At 40.1% G+C, this 22,309-nt stretch overlaps 2 protein-coding genes across 5 annotated transcripts; one reads left to right on the plus strand and one right to left on the minus strand.

Annotated features, from left to right (window-relative positions):
* Positions 1 to 86: 86 nt before the first annotated feature.
* On the minus strand, positions 87 to 10,686 carry u2surp (U2 snRNP-associated SURP domain containing). 4 transcript variants are annotated; one of them, XM_080864748.1, is made up of 26 exons: positions 10,549 to 10,686; positions 9,677 to 9,775; positions 9,456 to 9,570; positions 9,185 to 9,309; positions 9,034 to 9,104; positions 8,805 to 8,893; positions 8,627 to 8,662; positions 8,434 to 8,516; positions 8,100 to 8,265; positions 7,782 to 7,993; positions 7,380 to 7,423; positions 5,657 to 5,761; positions 5,492 to 5,558; positions 5,220 to 5,383; positions 4,214 to 4,376; positions 4,023 to 4,102; positions 3,833 to 3,920; positions 3,578 to 3,715; positions 3,260 to 3,449; positions 3,073 to 3,153; positions 2,910 to 2,961; positions 2,659 to 2,803; positions 1,353 to 1,463; positions 1,083 to 1,210; positions 757 to 966; positions 87 to 576 (listed from the first exon to the last, which is right to left on the minus strand). In XM_080864748.1, the coding sequence occupies exons 1-26, from the start codon at positions 10,591 to 10,593 to the stop codon at positions 438 to 440; spliced, it is 2,946 nt and encodes a 981-aa protein (XP_080720874.1). In that variant the 5' UTR covers positions 10,594 to 10,686; the 3' UTR covers positions 87 to 437. The 4 variants fall into 4 exon arrangements, with proteins under 4 accessions (XP_080720874.1, XP_080720875.1, XP_080720877.1 ...); XM_080864749.1 differs by having other exon boundaries at positions 757 to 942; positions 10,549 to 10,685; XM_080864751.1 differs by lacking the exon at positions 8,627 to 8,662 and having other exon boundaries at positions 757 to 942; positions 10,549 to 10,685.
* Positions 10,687 to 12,014: 1,328 nt separating this feature from the next.
* pcolce2b (procollagen C-endopeptidase enhancer 2b) lies at positions 12,015 to 22,231 on the plus strand. Its single transcript, XM_080864754.1, has 9 exons — positions 12,015 to 12,346; positions 12,617 to 12,725; positions 13,101 to 13,356; positions 14,319 to 14,443; positions 15,229 to 15,365; positions 15,466 to 15,629; positions 16,578 to 16,661; positions 19,106 to 19,273; positions 19,633 to 22,231. The coding sequence occupies exons 1-9, from the start codon at positions 12,213 to 12,215 to the stop codon at positions 19,761 to 19,763; spliced, it is 1,308 nt and encodes a 435-aa protein (XP_080720880.1). The 5' UTR covers positions 12,015 to 12,212; the 3' UTR covers positions 19,764 to 22,231.
* The last annotated feature ends 78 nt before the right edge of the window (positions 22,232 to 22,309 follow it).

A 22,309-nucleotide genomic window follows, 5' to 3' on the forward strand; every position in this document is an offset into this window, starting at 1 on the left:
CCTTACATATGTGCCAGGTGAAAATCAAATAAAACATGATTAAAGTGTCTGCCTCAGCTCTTTGTTTAAAAAAAAAAAAAAATCACTTTATTAGGAATTATTTTTAATGTGAACTACAAAAACAGAAAATGACAGCATGAATAAGACTATTGTCGTCACACTCTTTACAGGTGTGGTCTACCACATGGATGAATTCCATTTGGAGGTGATGGGAATCAGGAAACACAAGCACGTTATTTATTTTTTTACAATATAAAACAGCAGTGGCGCCATCTATCTGGTACACCAGATGGAAACCCATGCAAAACCCTCCACACTTCATTGTCCTCACTTTAACATCAGGGCAGAAATCTTCAGCTGCCAAATCAGTCAATTTTTATACACATGGCGCAGAGAATAGGAGGGAGGAGTTGGGGAAGAAAAGAAAAAAAAAGATGTCAGTGTTTACTCTTCTTTGACTTTTTGTGAGATCGATGTGGAGACCTTGATTTGGAGCGGGATTTCTTAGCTGATTTCTTGGGTGTCCTGGAGCGCGATCTCCTGGATCGTTTGGGTGTGCGAGGTGATGACGGTGATCTAAATAAGAAAATGGCAAAAATAAACAAAAAATGGGAATACCCAGAAAAGCAAATATCAAATTTGTTGAATATTCAGGTCCAGGACTACATATGTAGCACTTTACTACTCTTAGTGACCACTTCAAGCACATTGAGTATGTTAAAATGTTAATATTAGTAGCGCTTAACACCATCTTACCTCTTGGATGACTTTCTGTTGCTGGATCGAGGAGAGTCTTTATGAGAAGAACGTGAGGATGTGTCTTTAGAGTATGATCGGTCGGAGCGCTCTGATCTTTCGGACCGCTCTGAACGAGGTGAGGACGACCGGCCTCGTCTGCTGCTGCTCCGCGTTGGGCTCGGTGATCCACTGTGACGACGCTTCCTATCAACCGGAGGGGACAAATATCTGTCACACAGGAAATTAAATAAATCCAATGTTCCATGAATGAAAGAAAAAAAGAAAAACCCTAGATCCACACTTTGAATCACTGAAAGCACGCAGCAATTAAACAAGTGTCTGACCTCTCCTTTCTGGTTGGTGTGTCCTCCTTCTCTTTTTCCTTCTTTAACTCTTTCAACCGTGCCTCAGCTTTTTCCTTCTCTTTCTTTTCCTTCTCTTTTTCCCGCTCCAGTTTTTCTTTTTCTTTTTCCTAAAGGGATTAAAAAAAAAAATCTCTTGTTAGGTTTTGATTTTTTTTTTTTCACGGCATGTAACAATTATAAACCAGTAATAAATGATCAAAAGTGTGCATTTTTCTTCCAAACTTTAAGTACACCTGATCCAATACACACCTTTTGTAGTAGTTTGTCCCTATAATGTTCCACCTGCTCCTGAATACTCTGACCGGGCTTCTTAGGTCTTTTCCCAGACTCCAGCTCATCCTGGAACTTCATGACTTTAACCTGCATGGAGAAATACAATCAACTATTGTTGTATACTGCCATGTGCAGTCTGAGGTCTGTGGTATCTGTAAAGTACCTCTATCTCTTCCTCACTCTCAGCACTATTATTTTCATCCCTTCCTGTTTCCCTGTTACAATTCACAGACAACCCTGTTCTAATTGGCTCTTTAAAAATATGGTATCAATTCCGGCGTCACTTCAATTCAGTCTCTGCTTCTGCTCTGACCCCAATCTGCAACAACCACCTCTTCCCCCCGTCCCTGGTGGACGACTCCTTCCGTATATGGGCAAGAAAAGGTATCAAATGGTTTTATGACTTTTTAAACATAACATTTTTCTCAGTTTTAGTGACCTTTGTTCTTTGTATGATTTGCCCTCGTATCATTTGTTCCACTGCTTTCAAATAAGACACTGTGCATCTTCTATCTTGCCAGAGTTTCCAAGTCAGCCTCTCAAGCCTTGGTGGGAAGACTTGTTCCAGTTGAAGCCTCACAGTAAGGCTCTAATATCACAAATATACACTTTAATTATGGCATCGGGCAATTACTCAACCGAGAAAATTGCTTCGAGTTGGGAACAGGAACTGGGTTTTCAGTTTGTTGAAGGTTATTGGGACAAAGTAATTGACAAAATTCATTCCTCAGCCTCATGTGCAAGACTCTCCCTTATTCAGTTTAAGACGGTATACAGATTACACTTCTCAAGATCTAGACTATCTAAAATATACCCCGGCATTCCTGACCTGTGCAACAGATGCAACACAATCCCCCGGCAATTTAACTCATATGTTTTTTGCCTGCCCGTCACTTCAATTATACTGGACTTTTTACTTTGAAGTGCTCTCTCATGTTTTGAGCGTTACTCTCAAGCCATGCCCACTAGTTGCCCTTTTTGGTGTTTCTGAGGACGCCACCCTAAACCTTAGTCGTAAGCAACTGGATATTATCGCTTTCACTTCACTGCTGGCACGAGGTCGAATTTTGCTGTCTTGGAAAGCTCCTCACCCTCCAGCCCAATCACGTTGGCTGGAAGATGTTATGTTTTTCTTTTTTTCTGTTTTATTGTTATCATCCGAATTTTAATGGCCTAATCTGTCTTGATATATGTCTTTGTATCGGTTGGTACTTGCTGTATTGGGCCTGATATGTCAAATTACACATGCAAAACTTTATAAATAAAGAAGGGGGGGGAGTACCTCTATCTCTCTGAGCTTAGAGCGCTTCTCCTCGTTCATTTCAGACATCTTTGACTTAAAGTCAGAGTCATCTCTGATTGGGTTGGAATAGCTCTGATTATCTTCTGAACGAGGGCTTCTGTCCTCATCACTGTCCGCATCATCCCTTTAGAGGTGAACACAATTAATTTTTTTAAACAAAGGCGTGTCAAGGCATTCACAAAACATCAAACTCAAAAGGCAAACACACACACACACAAAAAAAACCTTACTTTTTTGTTTCTTCTGGCTGCTCAAATATCTCCCACTTGGAGGTTGTCACAGCTGAGGAGCAAACAAAGGCAATTATATGAGTCAAGTAATTGCAAAACCCTCACGCCAGCTATGATAACATAATGTAGGTAACAACTAATCTGACACTTTAAAAGGCCTCACCTTGAGATTCTAACTCTGCCTCATCCACTGCTTCCCATTTCGATGGTGCTACCTTGAAGGGAGCATCCTTGGACGGATCCACTATATTAACAGAAAGAAGAAAAAAAAGAAAAGAACTGAGTCGCTGGGAAATTGATGGATCCAACAGCTCTTGGAAACATGCTTTGCTATTGTATGCACTACTCACAAGGTATTCCATCTAGGTCTTCTTCCATGGACTTGATAGGAACTCCATCTAGGTCATCGAGAGGGGCTCCATCGATTGGTGCCCCATCAAGGGGAACTGAGTCAATGGGCACTCCATCCACGTCCTCCAGTGGAGTACCATCTACATAATCCCCGATAGGAGCCCCATCAATGTCGTCTGCTGGCTCAGGCTTGATACAAATGTAGAGGAAAAAGAAAAAACATGGAAATTTAGTAGCAGCATGGTAAAATTTCAAAGCAATAATAATACAATAACTTTAATGGTACTGAAAAGACTAAATAATAAAGCCTCACTTACCTCCACAACAAGGCTTACAGGCTCCTTCTCCACAGCGAGGTTTACTAGACCAAGGAAGATGTTCTGCAGCTTGATAAGAAAAGGGTCAGGGTACACAGCCCAGTCCTCCCATGCCCGGAAACATGACATTACCCGTTGCTAGCGCACACACACACACACAAAAAAAAAGAATTAGGACAAAAAGAGCTAAGTAACCTGGATGTTTAACTATATAAATTATCAAGGCTGTGAAGTTTACTTAACAAGACTTGGTACCTTGAAGTTTTCACACTGAAGGTGACCTTGTATTGTTTTGTAAGTTGCGTTTAGGTCGGCGAAAATCTGGCAGAGTTTTGTCTCAAAGCTATTACGAACAAGGAAAGAGCAATTTATTTCCTGGGAAAAAAGGAGTGACTAAGTGAAATTGATGATAATATGGTTCAAGTATACAAACGACATAACTTACTATTTTCTGTAGTAAGATGCATTGGCTACTTTGGCAGAAGAGTTATACAGCACATCAGAAACTAGATACAACCGTGCAATCTGAAACACATCAAAGAGCAAACCGGAGTTTATGATTCTGGAAGGGTTTTCGGGTAATTCTATAAACAGGTTGTTATCAAAGTCTTTCTCTTCTTTTGGTCAATGTCTTGCCTTCTTGGGTAAAGGGGTCTTTAGGATGGAGAGGGACTCTGTGATACACTCCACAATTTCTTCAGCAGCTTCAGCATGGCTGAGACAGAACAGCATGGCCTCTGCAATATCTGCCCTCCTGGGAGTCAAACCACGCAGCATCTCCTCTAGTTTGTCCCGCTCCCTGCAGAGATGAAGGACAGTGAGGACAGAGTGCATTTAACCCAGCTGTTGTCTGCACTACTGTACTTTTCATATCTGTCTAGGGCTGTTCATATAACGATATATATCGGATGACGATATAAAAACGTCTATCGTTTCATTTTACGCTATCGTTTGTTTCGTGGTGTCGCAAAATAAACTGTTTATGGCAATATTTTTTCATCGTTTTGATGGTCACTGTAGTGGCTATATTAATTTCTTAAAGTTATCTCTTTCTCTTATATTTAATATAACCACACTACAGACGGACAAGTGCCTGTTTTTATGCGTTGTCGTTAGCAACAACGACGGTAAAACCATCACGTGTCCGCTTGTTTATGTTCCACATAAACCTTTCACAATAAAGCTCAAGATCCTGTTGAGACTTTTCAAAATAAACTGAATCACGTGAAAGAGTATGCAGATTATTTACGGATGAAAAGCAAAAAAGAGCAGTCAGGTGCTAAAAAATAAACCTTAGACTCAAACGTTAGAACAGGCTTTCCCCGCAGCACGCCGTGTAATAAATACTCACAAAGAAAACGGCGGCCGCTACAACTTATGTCTAAAAATGCATCCTTTAATGTATCGGTTAAAACACTCGACTCCAGGTACACGACGCCCAGCTGGAAACACTTCATTCAAGTTGAGCTGCCAGAGATTCACATAATTTACAGAAAATGTTGACTGGAGCAGGTGGGAACATCAACAAAGCCAATTAGAAATCAAAGCATGACTCCAGTGTTCCTTCAAGTAAAGACCTCAGAACTTCTGCAATTTAGCAAATACAACATAGATGTAACAGAATATAAACAAATATTCTTACTCTTCTTTTAAGCAGCCTTTCTTATTGGCCTCCTCTTCATCTTCCTCCTCCTCACCGTCATCGTAAGGACCATGGAGGTACGGATTAAGAGGAGGTGGGCGCCACAAAGAGCCATTTTTAAACATCCTAAAGTCATCTGTTCGCCATTTGGCTGGTGATTCACCCTGAGGAAGTAATAAATCACAGTGAACACATTGATAAAAAGAAGAAACTTAGTGGAATGGCTGGATCCCCCTGAAATTTTGCAACTTTTTTCAAGATAGAAAACTAACCTGCAGTATGGAGTAGAGCTTCCATCGGTAGTATACATGTGCTGGGCTCTGGTTCTCAAATAAAAACCTGTCATAAAAAGACATACACAACCTTTGTAACTCAGCACATCATAGAATTTTAGCTAACAGAATAACACTACATTTCTATTGTGCAGCTAAGCTCACCTGTACATGGGATTGTTGATCTCTCTGTTCATGATCATGGCTTCAAACATTGGTCCTTCACGCACCACAAACTCGATCATTCGATGGATGAGAGAGAGCAAATTCCTACAAGAAAAACACAGTTAAAGCAAACGGATTCAGACTGGACGGACTCTTGAACACTACTAAAACCTCCCAATTAAAGATTAATTTATTCTTGGTGGTCTGACACACTCAACAGGCTGACTAGGCAAAGACAATTTATGTCACACAATGAAATGCTGCAAGCATAAATGCAGCTGTATTGACCTATACCTGAATAATAAATTTCTACTGTGATATTATATACTTGGTACAGAACGATGGCTAAATCACTCTAAAATCTTACCACAATACCCATTTATTATTTACTATAGCGACGGTTTAAATGACGGGGAATATGAGACAACAGATGACTGTCAGAGTGTGTCACATGACCAGGAATAAATTAACCATCACTGTGGCTACACCTCTGGGCCTACATATAACATCAATGAATACACGCAAAAAATAAAAAATATGTATATAAAAACATTTTGTGACAGTACGACATTCATGTCAATTAAAAAAAAAAAAAAAAAGGAAAAGAAAAGAAAAGCTTTTTTTATTGCATCTACTAAGGTCATGCCTGTGTTCTTTGAAGCTACAGTGCAACAGCTTTTAATTACATTGCACTGCTCGGAACCTTCATATAAAATATCTTTAAGTTCAAATTTCACAATGTGGGGGTGAGTGGAATTGGGAACAACAGGAGCGAGACATTAATAAGACACCGTACTAACAGGAATATTTGTCAGTACAGTGCCTTTCAATTCCCACTCTTTCCTACTAATGTAACGTGAAAAAGCAGTACATGATCTTTGGCTTAAAACGGGTTATCTACTAGTGGAGTTGGTACCGACTTAAAACTGTGCAAATGGGAACGTTAGAAGTTCTTCTGTGATAATTTGTAGAGGAAATAAATTGTGCAGGCTGCATACAATTAGCCTAAAGTGGCCAACAAGACAAAGGATGTCTTTCATTTGACAACACAAATCACATTTACTTGTATTGGAGCCGATCGTACCAATGACGGGGTAAAATTCTGTATACTTTCCCAATCCATCCCATGATGCTTTTCAGGTCCCTCGCTGCTGCAGACAGTTCAACTTGTGCTGCTCACCAAGGCCAATGTCAAAGGTCATATATAGACTAATGATGGCAGGTTTGGATTTGTCAGCAGGAGCCAAATTTACTGAGCTCCTCATAGTGACAGAGGCCAAGGGGGGAGACGGTCTGAGTGAGCAATGGTCAGAGAACAGGTTTTCACAACTACGGATCTAGAATCAGCAGATCATGTATGTAGCAGAGTACAACATCACTAAAGTTGAGAAACACGATTTAATGTCTATGTATGGAGTGGGACTGTGAAAGTAATGATATTTTTCTCTAAATAGCATAGTTATTAAGATCTATAATGATGTTTGGCTACACATGTAAAGAAAATATGAATGATGGAGGGATGTGAAACAAACTTCAGTCAGTATTATTCTAGGTACTAGTATGAAGACGCCGTGCAGCTGCCTCAACCATTGCTCATCCACACTGACCAGCCCCCTGTAGCATGCAGTGATCAAATGATCAAACGTATTAGTTTCATTATGGGATGTTTTTTTTCTTTCTAAGTTTGTACACCAATTTAAAAAAAAAAAAGAAAAACATGTACCTTTCTGTTGGGATAACCACTTTGACTATGGCTTGCGACAGAGTCTGTATATGAAGTCACATCAGATAATAAACATAGAATGTGAGTATTGTTACAAAGGCAACAGGTGAAAAATATAAAAAATGCATTTAAAAAGTGCAAAAAGACAATAACTTTCCTTTCCTGCTGTCAGTTTTACTAGAGGCCAAACAACCCTGATACTTTACCACAGTAACACCTCTTTGTAACACTGAGCATTTTGCACACATTGACATTTGATAATGACACTTTCTTACACACAACAACTAATTCAAAATCTAAATCCTGTACTGACTTGCTTATTATGACTAACATCTTACCACCACAATTAACAAAACATTGCCATATCCCATGAGAAAATCCTAGGCTGACGTATTGAATTACCTTGTCGAACTCCTCCTTGTTTTTAGGTGGAGGAAGCAGAGGAGCATTGGGGTTCTTTAGCCTCTCTCGGGGCTGTGCGTTGAATGGGAGGCCAGAGGGAGGCGGGGGGAGTGTATGTTCCATCATAGAAGGAGGGATATAGATGGGATGGGGTGGAATGGGCACACCTTTTCCCCATCCTAATTTCATCTCAAAGTTCATTATCATCTTTCCTATTATGGGAGTAAATGTGCATTAAATTATACACGCACATGTGAACTGGAAAGAAGATAAAAGGATGTAATATAACAACTTAATAAAAGAATTCGAGATTCGTACCATTTAAGTTTTTGAGTGCTCGCTCTGCATCCCTCCTGTTCATGAAAGCCACAAAGCCACAGTTCCTCTCCCGAGCCCTTTCCTCATCTGTCCTCGGCCACATGATTTTCACACTTGCCAGCGGGCCATACCGGCCAAACTCTTGGCACAGCATCTCTTCGTTCATCTATGAAGTAAATGATACAAATTGAGAAACACAGACATTGCATAAATATTTCCCATTCTGAATTAAGGGCATATGTAGCAAATTTTGAAGGAATAGCAACATGCTTAAGCCCCTCCTTTTATGGCATGCTTTACATTACTTCCACTTCATGCATGTTTAGATACAAACCTGTGGATTGATGTTTCCAAGGTACAAGTTAGTAGTGGATGGATCTCCAACGTCATGGGAACCTGGTGCACAGTCATCCAAAACTGCAGACACAGAGAAAAGAAAAGAATTTCCTGCTGCTGTCTGACAGGACCAACATTATTTTCTTAGCAAGATAAAGGTATTCACGGTCACTATATTAAGTCAAAATTACCACTGGACGGACGGTTTCTTCGTGAAGAACCATCCGCTAAAAGAAGCAGAAAAGCAGTATAAATTTTGTTTCAGGGTAGATGTGGACAAAGGGACAGAGGGTGGCGTAAGGCAGGAAAGGGCCCTGTCAGGCCAAGTTAGTGCACGTAAGGCAGTCACGCGACTTAAACAACACTTACAGGAGCGTCTTCCATCTGTCCCAGAGAGCGGTTCGAAGCGACTAACACGTCCTTTCATCTTGTGTCTTTCATCTCTCTCTTCCTGTATTCTACAAGACACAGACACATATCACAGCTGATTAAAATCTGTGTTTAATATATTACAACTTTAATAACCACACCAAAAGTCTTAGGAACATCTAATCTCTGCCACTAAAATATTTTAACACCTTCCTGTGTTAAAACTTACTGTTTAAGTTCTTCTTTGAAGAGCTCCAAATTACTCTTCTTCTTTTCCTTTTCACTGCTCTTCTTTAAGCCCTACAATGAGGAAACCAGGTAAGTGTTATTCAATGCAAAAGTTAGACGAGATGCTTCTCATTCTCAGAAACAGTACTTACATGCCGTTTGTCTAATGCTAAAAATTGTGGCGGAGTTTCCAAAGGCAGGATGCTTTTTGGTTGGGTCTCAAAACGTGACTTAGGCTTGTACAACTTTCCTCTCTTGTCATCAGCAGCCGCTTCCTCTGCAAGGAGAAAACCTTTTTTTAGTTTTCGCCCTCCAATCACATTACTGTTTCAATTTCCGAAGTAAAAAAGGTTTGGTGAACTGTTCTTTAACATTTGCATATTTTGCAATCAGTTTGAGAAATATATAATGCAAAACGTATACCTTTCGTTGCATTTGCAATGCCACCACGGACAAAAGCTTTGACTTTTCCCTCCCCTCCTCCTTCAAAAGCAGCAAGAAACTCCTCATAAATTTCAGCTGCCGCTCGTTCATCTTCCTGAACACACACGCGCACAAAGGTGTCAAAGTAAATAAATCATATAAATCTCTAACAGCTATTACTCATGCAGAGAATATTGTGCAAAAGGAAAATCCATACTTACTTTTTTCTTTATTTCATCTTGTTCCTTTTTGCTGAGGGTTCTCTTTGCCACTGCCATCTTGCCAATGCTGAAAGACTTCAGTTTGCTCTCAAGCAGCGCCTGTACATGTCAACAAAGTATGGTTGTTTTCACCAGGTATTTAATAAGCACACATTACGACTATTTAATAACTGGAAACAACCACGACTTGTTCAAGTAATGTTGAGTCCTGCTATTATTATTATTATTTAATATGCCTAACAATTATCCCGTAAACGGGTAACTTCAGCGCGGACTGTAGCCGCTGGTTTATAAAGTCGGCTGTATTAAATAGGCGCCGGCAACCGTTACTCAGACATTTAACACTAATTATTTAAGTATAATACATTACACATTTACGACCAAGCTGCAGCTGGAGACCAGGAAAGATTAAGAAATTAGCTAAATTAACAAGAGGCCTAAGAAGTCGTCTTTTGGTGCAGCGCCACGGACTGAATGCATTGCGCTAAACGGCGAATGACGGTTAGGCCCCAGCTCCCAAATGCTTAATTTACTATTTCCACACTGAAATATACAACCACTGTATGTCATCCAGAAGACAATGCACGTGTAAAGCTTGTGATTTGCGAACAAGTTTATTCCTGTGATAACTGCTTCCATTAATCCAGTTTATGGTGACCAACACATTAGCTTAGCTTAGCTAAAACCAGCCAGTGTGGCTGCGGCGCCTCAGTTAGCCGTAGCGCGGCAGTGTTAGCAGACACTGTTGCGCACACTCCCTGTTGTGGTCTTTTACAGCAAACAGCTAGTGCTGTTCAAGCACAAGATTATTTGCACAGTTCTCATTACAACAGGTGCAAGTGAGCTAAAACAACTACAAACTATAAGTTTACCTTAGCGCTAGCTTTCTGAGAGCCACCAGGCGTTCGGTCCGCCATCTTTTGTGGAACTGAAATGAATCGATCGCCGAGCTGATGATAGTGGCAACTGTGAAACTCCAGGCGTCGCAATCAATCACAGAATCGCCGATGCTTCCCATCTCTCTTCTTTCAGTTTCTCAAGCGCGACACAAGGATTCAAAATTCTATCACGTACTAAAACTATAAATATGTATAAATTAATAAAATTAATACCACTATTACACTACGGAAGCGTAGAGCTGCCACCCAGGCAAAAGAAAAATACAAGTGTATCACGTTATAACGTGAAAGGTTTATTGTTCTAACAAGATACTTTTCCTGTTTGTACAATATACTATCATGTTTGTACAATATACTTTTCACGTTTGAACAACATAATATCACGTTATTACAATATACATAATTATCACGTTCGTACAATATAGGATCACGTTCGTACAATATAGGATCACGTTCGTACAATATAGGATCACGTTCGCACAATATAAATATTATATTGTACGAACGTGATAATTATGTATATTGTAATAACGTGATATTATGTTGTTCAAACGTGAAAAGTATATTGTGCAAACATGATAGTATATTGTACAAACAGGAAAAGTATCTTGTTAGAACAATAAACCTTTCACCTTATAACGTGATACACTTGTATTTTTCTTTTGCCTGGGTGGCAGCTCTACGCTTCCGTAAACTCTCATTTGCTGCTCTAAGTGACTTCAATCTCACTCTATCCTTTTTGTTTGTTTGTTTTTGTCCCCACTGAAAATTCCGATGTGAATGGTGTGTATATGCCATAATCAGCATGCAGGTTCCGTATAATTCAAACTGCAGATTCAGACTAAGATATCAGGGTAAATAAACAAAGAATGAAGGAGCCTAAATATTACCACACGTGTACCAGTGCAAGAAAATAAGGTAATTTCACTATTCATGAAATTTAAAAACAAATGACATGGACTGAGCATTTCAAGAAATGCAAATGGACAAATAGGTAACATCTAAAATAGAAATAATAATTATATAATCAAATAAACAACATAATATGATGGAGAGAACAGCACATTTTTGAATTGGAATTTGAGTGATAATAAAATTGCTTACACCATAGTTTGTCCAGCAGGTGGTGCTCTCTTTCAATCCTCAGATGACCCCTTTGCAGCACACAACTCTAACAAGCCATATTTCATGTAATTGTATTTTGTATTCAGTTTATAGAGATATATAAAATATAAAATAAAAAAATAAGATTGGAGAACACAACACAAGTTGCCTCATTCACCTTTAGGCACATGCAGGTATTTGAATTCAGAAATATACACGTTGATCGGAATGTGAAACCATGCATAGATAACTTCTGGAGTCAAGTATATTCATGCCATCTCCTTAAAGGTTTTTCGTTTTCAAGCCAACTAATGCAAGCGCCCACTCCCTCCCCTCCCAGCGCGTCTTTAACCCCCCCTGAGGGAAAAAAGAAAGAAAGAAAGAAAAAAAAAGAAATGTGCACCCTGCGCCCCGTCCCTCCTACCACGCAGAACAAACGCTATATTCATCTGCTTGCTTGAGTTTTCCGTTGCTGAAAGTCCTTACAGGAGCTCCTGGGTACTTTTCCCCTCCGTTTTAGCCTGTTGAGCACAATGCCATTCACGCCACCGGGCGAAAACAGGCGAAGCTCCTGCTCCGTTTTCCCAACAATGTGGAGAACATGCAGTATTTTTTGCGCATGGACTCTACTGTTCTTGACAGAAGTCTGTGCGCAGTCCCAGCAGAGGTACTTATTTATTAACTTTTTTACCCCAAACTCAAATTTTCTTGAAAGATTTATTAGATTAAAAAAGTAAGGATCCCATTTAGCCTTTTGAAAATCACCGTCAGATGACTGGAGTTGGAAGAATATTGTGCAGTATGGGCTGCCTCGGGACATGTGGCGAGGAACTGAATGCACTGAATCCAATGGATATTATCAACTTTGTTTTTAAATTTTGCTGTAATGCACCGTTATTATTTTATTTATATGTATAGAAAATATCTTTCTCCTCAGACCAATCTTTACATGTGGCGGAAACATCACAGGAGAGTCTGGAGTAATCGGGAGCCAGGGGTACCCAGGAGTTTACCCTCCAAATACCAAATGTGTGTGGAGAATCACAGTGAGTCCAGTTCTGTTTTTCATTCATAGCATATGATGACAGTGATAAAGCATTGTTCATTAAAAATAAATACAGTATGACAATCTTTGTCTTAGTCCAAACTCCTAATTTCCTTCTAAAAATAGTTAACCACAGCCGCAGTTAGCTTAGGGCAATCTTTGCTGAGTGGCTCTGTGATGTTTCTGTACTTTATTGCAGTGAAGCTGATGATTAGGTTGGAAAAACGGCATAAGCTGGGTTAAAATGCACAATTAGGTTAAATGTTTGAGAGTATTAAAGTAACAATATTCAGTATTTAGGTCTATGCTCTTTTGTTTGTTATGCCATCTAATAATAATAATAATTTAACTAAGCATTCTCCAACTCCCCACCCAGGTCCCGGAGGGCAAGGTGGTGGTACTGTCATTCCGCTTCATTGATCTGGAGAACGACAACCTGTGTCGCTATGATTATGTGGATGTCTACAGCGGCCATGTCAATGGACAGAGACTGGGTCGCTTCTGTGGAACGTTCAAGCCAGGAGCCCTTGTTTCCACAGGCAACAAGATGCTCCTGCAGATGGTATCCGATGCCAACACTGCTGGGAGTGGCTTCCTGGCTGTTTTCTCTGCTGCCCATACACATGAGCGAGGTAAGAAAACATGGGGAGAAGAAGAAGCTTGGGCATGCTTCCTCTTAACACAGCTGTCTTAGTCAAAGGTGCCAAGTTTGCAAGGGTAGCAGAACATCTTGCTGCTATCCAAGCATGTAATGCAGAAATATGTGGAGCTTCTGTAATGTTACTAAGAAGTAAATCTTACCTTGTTTGTATGCAGACACCCAGTAAAACAACAGGATGTATCCATTCGTGTAGTGCTCAGTAAGAGCAGGTCTGTGGGCTAAAAGTCCATGTGGATTAAAAGAAATCTGCTTTTTAACTCTTCTCGCACTGTGATGTGGAATTTCTCATGTTTTTTGGCTATTGTGCTGCAAGGCAAAGGTCAGAAATTTCACTTAGAGCCTTTAGCGTTTTTCCTCACTGGGCCATCTACTGTTTTTAGAAGTTTAATGTCTGGTTTTCTGTACCGTAGGAGCTGACAGCTGTAGTGGACAGTGTCAATTAACCAGTCAGCCAGGCTCTTATCCGCCGGCAGAGAGACTGTTGCTATCCTGTCTTTAAACATGGTTAAAACTCTGCTGCACCACGTGTCACCCATTTGTAGAGATTTGTTTTCTTCAATTTGCTAAATGTATTTTTTTACATGCTGGAAAGGCAGAATCAGTTAAAGTATATGTCATAAGGAAAGCGTGTTTTTAAGCGATTCGATCCTTTGAGAGTTTGTGTTTTTTCTGAACTGATGTTCCTCTGATGGCAGTTATTTTTAAACCCACAGATGACTAATGACAGACTTGCTTTTTATGGTGTTCATAATGACAAAAAGGCAGTGAGAGCCCCCAGACGCAGTTAATAACACGAGCACATTACTGACTCACCATTATAGCTTTTAAAAGATTGCTAAATAACATTCATTATTTCATTCAAGCAATAACAGGAGCAGAATTTAGCTAATTAATTGTGTAATCCTAGCACTAACTTCAGTCATTTCTCCTCAGGGGACCAGTACTGTGGAGGCAGGCTGGTTAAGCCCTCTGGGACTTTCAAAACACCCAACTGGCCTGAGAAGGACTACCCAGCTGGAGTGACCTGCTCCTGGCATATAGTAGCACCAAAGAACCAGGTCATACATTAAAATTTTTACTTAAAAAAATTAGTAAATGCAAATGTTTCTATCTGAATAACTGGCCTCAAATGAACTGAAATTCCAGGAGATTGTGCAAAAGTTTTGAGTCACTCCTAATTTCTTTATATTTTGCTTCCAAGGAGACACTGTCTTCTCAAGTGCTGTGTAGCAATACTTCTTCAGGCTTTCTGGAGGGTTTTCAAAGGCTTTCTTTGAACATTGGCTGCTTTTTCACTCATTTTCAGGCCAGTCCTTGTACCTGAACATTTTCAGGGGAATATCTTTGTTTGTTTGTTTCTTTATTAGGCCACAATATCTGTGCACCATTCAAATATCAAACACAGTTTGACAGGCAGAATATAGTATTTTTGTAACAACAGAGTGATTCCCAAAGAGTTTTTAGAGGAAAATTGTCATATCTTGACATGGTGTGTGATGTGTGCTTAGAAAATCTGAGGAAACTGGAGAAGCTATCCACAGCAGATAAACAGAGTTTTGTAAATAAATGAAGATACAGAAGTTTTTCATCTAGTCATTTTTCCATGCATGTTTTCCCTCTATATCAATGATGAGTAAATGCCAGTGGCGGAATAACACTCTATTGAAATAAAACATTGCAAGTTACCTGAGCCGTTCTTTTAAGAAATCTCAGTGAGTCGCAGGTGGAGTATATCTTTTCAAAAATGACAGCATACACTTTAGTCAGATGATGCACCCTAGGGCCTGTTATAAGCTTCTGCTAGAAAAAAGAGGAATACTTTATAACTTGTCTCCTGCTGCAGATTATTGAGGTGAAGTTCGAGAAGTTCGATGTGGAACGAGACAACTACTGCCGCTACGACCACGTCTCCATTTTCAACGGGCCGGAAATAAACGATGCGAAGAGGATTGGCAAATACTGCGGAGACAGCCCCCCAGCGTAGGTGATTTCTGTCATGCTGTAGAGTTCATTTTCACTAAACCATCATGTGATTTCATCTCAGTTCATCCTCAGTCTGCTTTCCCGTGCTGCTCTGTAGGCCGGTGTTGTCGGAGGGGAATCAGCTCCTAATCCAGTTCCTGTCAGATCTCAGCCTGACTGCCGACGGCTTCATTGGGCACTACAAATTCAGACCAAAGAAATTCCCCACCACAACAGTACTGCCTGCAACTACCACACAGCCAGTCACCACCAGGCCAATACGTAGGTAGCAGCTTATATTCAATAGAAACCATTAAAAAACTTCTAACATCCACAGACTTCTAATATCTGCATTAGCTGATTTGACTGTATTTGCTTTGTGCTGCTGGATTCTTTGATAACATGTGGGATTTTATCTCCTTCTTTCAACTTGAGAAGGATCTAAAATCTGCTTCCAATAGCAAATGTAGGCAAGAGAAGGAAAGAGCGAGGTGCTTAAGTAGTAGTACAGTGTGCTGCTTGTGGCCATGCATTCTGCTACTGTCCCCACACATGTGGCTCACATAAGAGCAAATGCTCTGCTCACGTAAATAGATTATAACAGTCAGCCAGTGAGTCAATAGAACATACTGGAAAGTGTAGTCCAATTACAGATGCAGCCAAGCACATGTTGTAACACAGCATATGCTAAAACTATGTGTTATGCTCATAAGACTTTTCTCTTGTGTAAACTGTACATAACACAAGGGGTGGGCGTGCGTCTGCACCTGCAATCACAGCTCATTTTCATAGTCAGACTCGCATTCCCACACATTGTTGTTTTTTTCCGTCACTCAGGCCAGGTTATTTTGGCGCCCCCCCGCTATGATGTCATGCTGTGTCACTGCTTTCTGGTTGGCTTATCTCCCCCTCTCACCCGACTTTTCCCTCCACAGTAAGAAAAATATTTGCACAGTCACATTGTATTTACTTCAAGCCTCAGTTCTTTCCTTTATGGATTCTCTTCTATCTTTAACTTCAAAAACAGACGTTCCCTCGCCACATAATCGAGCTATTGTCTGTGATACTGACAGCCATCCATCTGTAGAGACACTTGTGTTACCAAGAATACTCAGTAAATAGGCTGCAGCAGAAGCAGATGGCAACATAACTTACATGCCCGCGTCACTGGCGGGCAAAATTACAGAGGCTGATTTTTGTGTGTGTGTGTTTCTTTTTCTCTCTGTGCAGCTCTGAAGTACTCTGTTGCCCTGTGCCGGCAGAAATGCAAAAGACAAGGAACGCTTGAGAGCAATTACTGCTCCAGCAATTTTGGTGAGAACATAAAAGCTTACTGTAACTTATCAAAAACCACATTAAGCCATAGTCACTAATAAATTCCAGCCATTTTTGTATCATTTAACATATCTGCTTTCACAAATACTAATCCTAAACAGCTTGAATTGCAGATTCTCTGAAGATATATATGAGTAGACCCCATGCTGACAGCCAAAACTCCCCTTAAGTAGCAGTTTATAGTCCTGATTATGTTGCTATCTTTGCTCTGTGATTGTTTTTCCCTTACACATCTCAAAGACTTCCTTGATAGCCTGTCAAGAAGTGAATGATTGCATACAGTAGGCCACGGTTACCTGTAGTCTAAACACACACTCATACTCAGCCACTGACTGTAGGCAAAGCGGCAATAAATGAAGGCGTTTATTCAGCCTCGGCAATCTGACACATGCGGTTTGTGTCGAGGAAAAGGGGGAAAAAAGGAAAGACGAGTGATGTGGCGGCGAATGCAGAAAAAGTCGCTTTTATGTGATCGGCGCATCTGAATGAAACAGGGAGACGAGACATGACAAGGCTGAAAATAGCTGGTCCAATCACTGCTGGTATTTTAAAATAATCAAATTATGTGGCATCTACACATTAAATCATCAAATACAGCTCGCTGGTTTATGTAACAGTAGCAACAGATATAATAGCACGACTAAAACAGGCAGTCCTCTGGCTAATTTCATCCCTGTCAGGAAATGAAACAGGCAGCATGTGAAGTCCAGACGCATTGGTACCATCAGGTTAAAGAATCCTGTTCATGCTGAATGAGCCGTGCCTCCTCCTCCACTCCACCGGCTCCAGTATCACTCAGCTGTCACTGCTAAACGTTACTTCTCCACCAGCCGTGGAAACAAACGGCAAAACTGTATGTTTTTCTTTTGTGAGAGCTGGTCTGTCTAAACAGGAAATGGCTGAAACTTCACCCCGCACACTGGTCGCATTGTTTAAGCAGAATCAGTCAGGAAAATAAACCTGGAACAAAGTAGCAAAGTATCTCTGCTCTGAGCAGTTAAACTGTCAGATGATTTATAATGACGTTATCGCCTTGATTTCTTTCTGTCTGTGTGACACTAATGATGTCCCACGTTCAATTTCCTCTTGTTTGATAGAGTTGGAATTCTTTGATGTTGTATTAAAGGGAGCTTTTACCTTATAGATGGATAAGGAAGCTTTAAAAAAAAGGTCACAAGGGTGTAGCGCTCACAGCCTGAAAGGAAATGTATAGAGTCTATGCTGTTAATCCACAGTGACATTTTTAAAGACAGGCTGCACTTCAAAGAAGCGGAGTTGAGATGTAGCACGCACATATTGTTCACAGCTCTCTCAGATATGAATATGATAACCAAACGTGAATGTGAGGATGAGGGGCTAGTACTGGCAGTTGCCATAATTTATTAACAGAGGGATGTTCAACATAGCATTTCTGAACATTCTGGTTTTCTTTAGAAAGCATAAATAGTTTCTTTTTGCACACAACAATTTAATTAATTCATAGAAAACAAAACCCAAACATTTCTAGGGTCAGTATTATTATACAAACAGACTTTTTTATTGAGCCATAGCACAATCACTGCTGTGCAGTGATGTGCTTTTACTTTGTAATGCTCAAAACTTGTACAATCAAGTTAAAACTGAGGGTTATCTTCCAATTTACATAGAGTAGATAAACCTCAGCAAGGGTTTGAGCTATCACTTGAGAAAGCATGATGCCAAAAACAAAAGATATCACTTTAGACTTGAGAAAAAGAATTGTTGAGGCTCACTAAGCAGGAGGTGGATATACAAAGTTATCACAGTGTTTCCAAGTGTCTAAAACTGGAGTGAGAAGCATCATCAAGAATTTCAAAGAGAGCCACAGAGTACAGAACAATGTTGGCAGAGGTAAGAAGTTAAAAATTTCAAAGAATCTGGAAAGAAAAATAGTGAGAGATGTGCCTAAAGACCCCAGAACAAGTGCCAAGACAAAGCAAGACCAGCAAAGTTGGATATTATAGTCTGCACAAGGTTGGAGGCCAAGTAAAACTCCACTTTTTGCAGAAGAGACGCCTTTAAAGCAATTCAATTCAATTTTAAGGAATCAAATCACAACAACGGTTGCCTTTACATTGCAAGGTAAACCATACAATAGTACAGAGAATACAGTGAGAACCCAAACAATCAGAGCAAAACAATATGAGCAAAACCTTTGGCAACAGTGGGAAAGAAAAACTCCCTTTTAACAGGAAGAAACCCCCAGTTGTAGGTGACGGGAAGAAGACTGAGGTACTGTAGCACTTGCGGGAGCCATTGCAGTTGTAGTTTTCTATACAAGAAAATGTATCTGTGGATTTTACATGTATGTATTCTGTCTGTATAGGCTTTTTTGGGAGTTATATACACTATTTTTCTAAGAAATGTTTCAGTAATTTTTCATCTGCTTTTTGTGTTTACAACAGTGATAACTGGAACTGTTATTACAGCGGTGATTAGAGGTGGAAGTATGCACGCCACCGTCTCTATTATCAACGTGTATAAAGAAGGCAACCTGGCAATCCAGCAGGCAGGAAAGACAATGAGCACCAAGATCGTTATCCTGTGCAAAAAGTGCCCAGTTATCAGAAGAGGTGAGTGTACAGCGTAGAGATGAAATAAATTTTTCTCAGTGTCCCCGATATAATTTTTTCCCCCGGTTATTATCTGCAATATGATGACATTGTATAGATGCTGGTTGACTGTTTTGAATAACTTATGGCTCTGAGTTTGCCTCCTGTGATGCGCTGTCACTCTCAGTTGAGGCGTTAGGTGAGCGGCAGAACTCACTGTCCAAACAGTCAATTCAACTCTAAGTACTGTAAGTTTATATGTATGCATATAAACATATAGTATACAGACCTGCTGTGGGCAGATTCTCACATTTTGGCCTCCCTGAATGTCTCTGCCATTCTGCCACTGCATTCAGGTTTTTTTTGTGTGACCTCACTAGGCTTGAACTACATCTTCATGGGCCAGGTGGACGAGGAGGGCCGTGGAAAGATCGCCCCGCACCACTTTGTTATGGCGTTTAAGACAAAGAACCAAAAAGGACTCAACGTTTTGATAAACAAGCAGTGCTGAGTTCCGGTAGCTCTGGTGATCTTCTGTTAACTGGTCTGCTCAAGGCTCATCTGTGGATGGAAATTATTACATGAAAAAAACAAAAGCAATCTCCTTCTCAAGAACACAAACGAAGGATATGAAAACAAATCTGAATGCGTTTGCGGAGCTGCCGCTGCAAATCATGGAAACTACATGATTTATTCAGTTGATGGAAACTTTGTGTGTTCAGTCATTTTCCTGTCCAGTTACGGTAAAAAGAAAGTACATCCTCTGTCACTTCTTATATTTTATGTGTTAGGATAATAAATACATTTAACAAATCAAATTTATTTATTTAGCAAAAAACAAGTCAAAAGGTAGAAGCCACTTGTAGAACAGCCAATTTCAGTAGGTTAGTAAGAGTCAATAGCTTTAAGAACCTATTTTAGCAGCAATAACTAGAAATTAGTTGTATGACTTTTCAGTCTCACATCCTTCTGGATGAATTCTTAAGATCCTGTCCAGCACTGGACTTTGACTGGGCCACTGTATCACCTTGATTCTTTTTTTTTTTCAGCAATTCTGTTGTAGATTTGCTGGAATGTTTGGGATCATTGTCCTGTCCCAAGTTTAGTGAAAACCAAACAGCATATAAGCATGAAGACCTCATACAGGCTGCCAAGTACCGCACCATAGTGGAGGGGTGATGATCACAGGACCTGGACACTGTGCAGTCACTGAGCTCACCGTGAGCTCTCTATACAAAAGGACGACCAGTTTCAGCCCCACATTAGCTGTCAGAGAGATGGCCTCACATTTGACTGTAGAATATTTTGGGATACAAAGGAGCTTTGATATGCTGTGTGTGGTTTTTGACAAACGTGAGACTGTGGATTATGACCAAACATTCACTTTGGTTTCATGTGTCCAAAGCACATTGTTCGAGAAATCTTGTGGTTTGTTCAGATATAGCTTTCCAAACCTAAGCCATGCTTAAGTACTTTGGATGAGAGGAGGCTTTTGCCTTGCAACCCTTCCAAATAAGCCACACTTGTTCAGTCTCTGTCTAATTGTGCTACCATCCAGTTTACTGAGGCTTGTAGAGTCTGAGATGTAGCGGCCTGACCTTGAAGTGAATTAGCTGGGATGTCCACTCCTGGGAAGATTGGCACCTGTGAATATTTTTAATGACTGTATAGAACAGGGATGTCAAACACAAGGCCCGCGGGCCAGAATTGGCCCAGTGACCAGAATCAGCCTGAAAAGATTCCAATCTGGCCCACTGGCCGGCTTTGGAAACAAACACACTTACACACACAAAAACATGCATCCTTACCGTAGAGCAGCTCTCAGCAACAGTTTCTTCTCTAAGATCATCGCTGATGTCTTTCCTCTTTGGCTTTGTGTTAACACACAGCTGAAGACACCAGACAATAGAAAACTGCCAAAACTTGCGTGTCACATAGGGGCTCACACTCGATGACGATCAGTTCATCGAATGCATTGGTTAGCAGCTGCTTTCTCCTCATTGGCATCTTAACTCACATGTAAGCAGTAAGGGTGTACATACTGCTTCTGCATTTAAGGGTTAGTTTTTGTGTAATATGTCATGTTTTGTAGTCCATCTGAATCTGATTTTGAGCCCTGCTAAGGAGCAGGTGGTTTTTATTATGTCCTGATACATAAAACCTTAGAAGTCAAAGTTAGTGTACTTTACTTTTTTTGTTTGTTTTTCTTTCTCTCTCTCTCTCTCTCTTTTTTTTTTTTTTTTACCATGACTGTAAATTGGATGATTACAGAACAAACAAGACACGGAGAAATTCCCATCTGTCTTCAATTACTCGAGGTTTTCGCATTCATGTCATGATTCTAGCACAGGATTAAACTGACCCCAGTCACCGGTGTCTGAAATAGGCAGAACACCAATTTATTATAATGTTTCATAAGATAAACATTATTCATATTTTAAAAATTCGGTGTGCATGCACATCTGTTCTGGCATTCCATAGTGGCAGTTTTCCTCAGAGTATTCCATATTCTGCCTTTCAGTTTTACCCTTTGAGGCTCTTGAATACAATGTGAATAAAGGATGGGGCTGATGCATTAAATAAAGATGTCAGTTTGGCGGACCAGTCATTAATTTAACAAGCTTAATATCCACAGGGGGGATTTGTTGCAGCTATTTGTCGTAGCTTTAATGATGGTTTAGCACCTGCCATTAAATTCCCAAGTTCGGTTTTAATGGGCAGGTTTGGAAATGTTAATTGTGGTGATTTAATGTGCAATATTTTATACATGCAATATTCTTTCAGTTCTTCTGGTTTCACGCCAACCAAGCGAGGAGCTTATTTGCTGAAGCTTTTTTCTCGAGCATCATCGTCATTATGATATTTTCTTAGTGTCTTTTTTTAGAAGCAAAGGTATGAAATGAAAACTATTTTCTTATGGAAAAAACTTTAATAATATTATTTATATTTTATTTTTGTCATCTGTCCAAATAAAACGCTTTCACCACTTTAGATTGTTCCTCTTTTTGTGTAAGACTTTTCACCTGGGAGAATGCCACATAATATCGGGTCTGTTTA

This window comes from Rhamphochromis sp. 'chilingali' (genome assembly GCF_963969265.1).
Source record: "Rhamphochromis sp. 'chilingali' genome assembly, chromosome: 18".
Lineage (NCBI taxonomy): Eukaryota > Metazoa > Chordata > Actinopteri > Cichliformes > Cichlidae > Rhamphochromis > Rhamphochromis sp. 'chilingali'.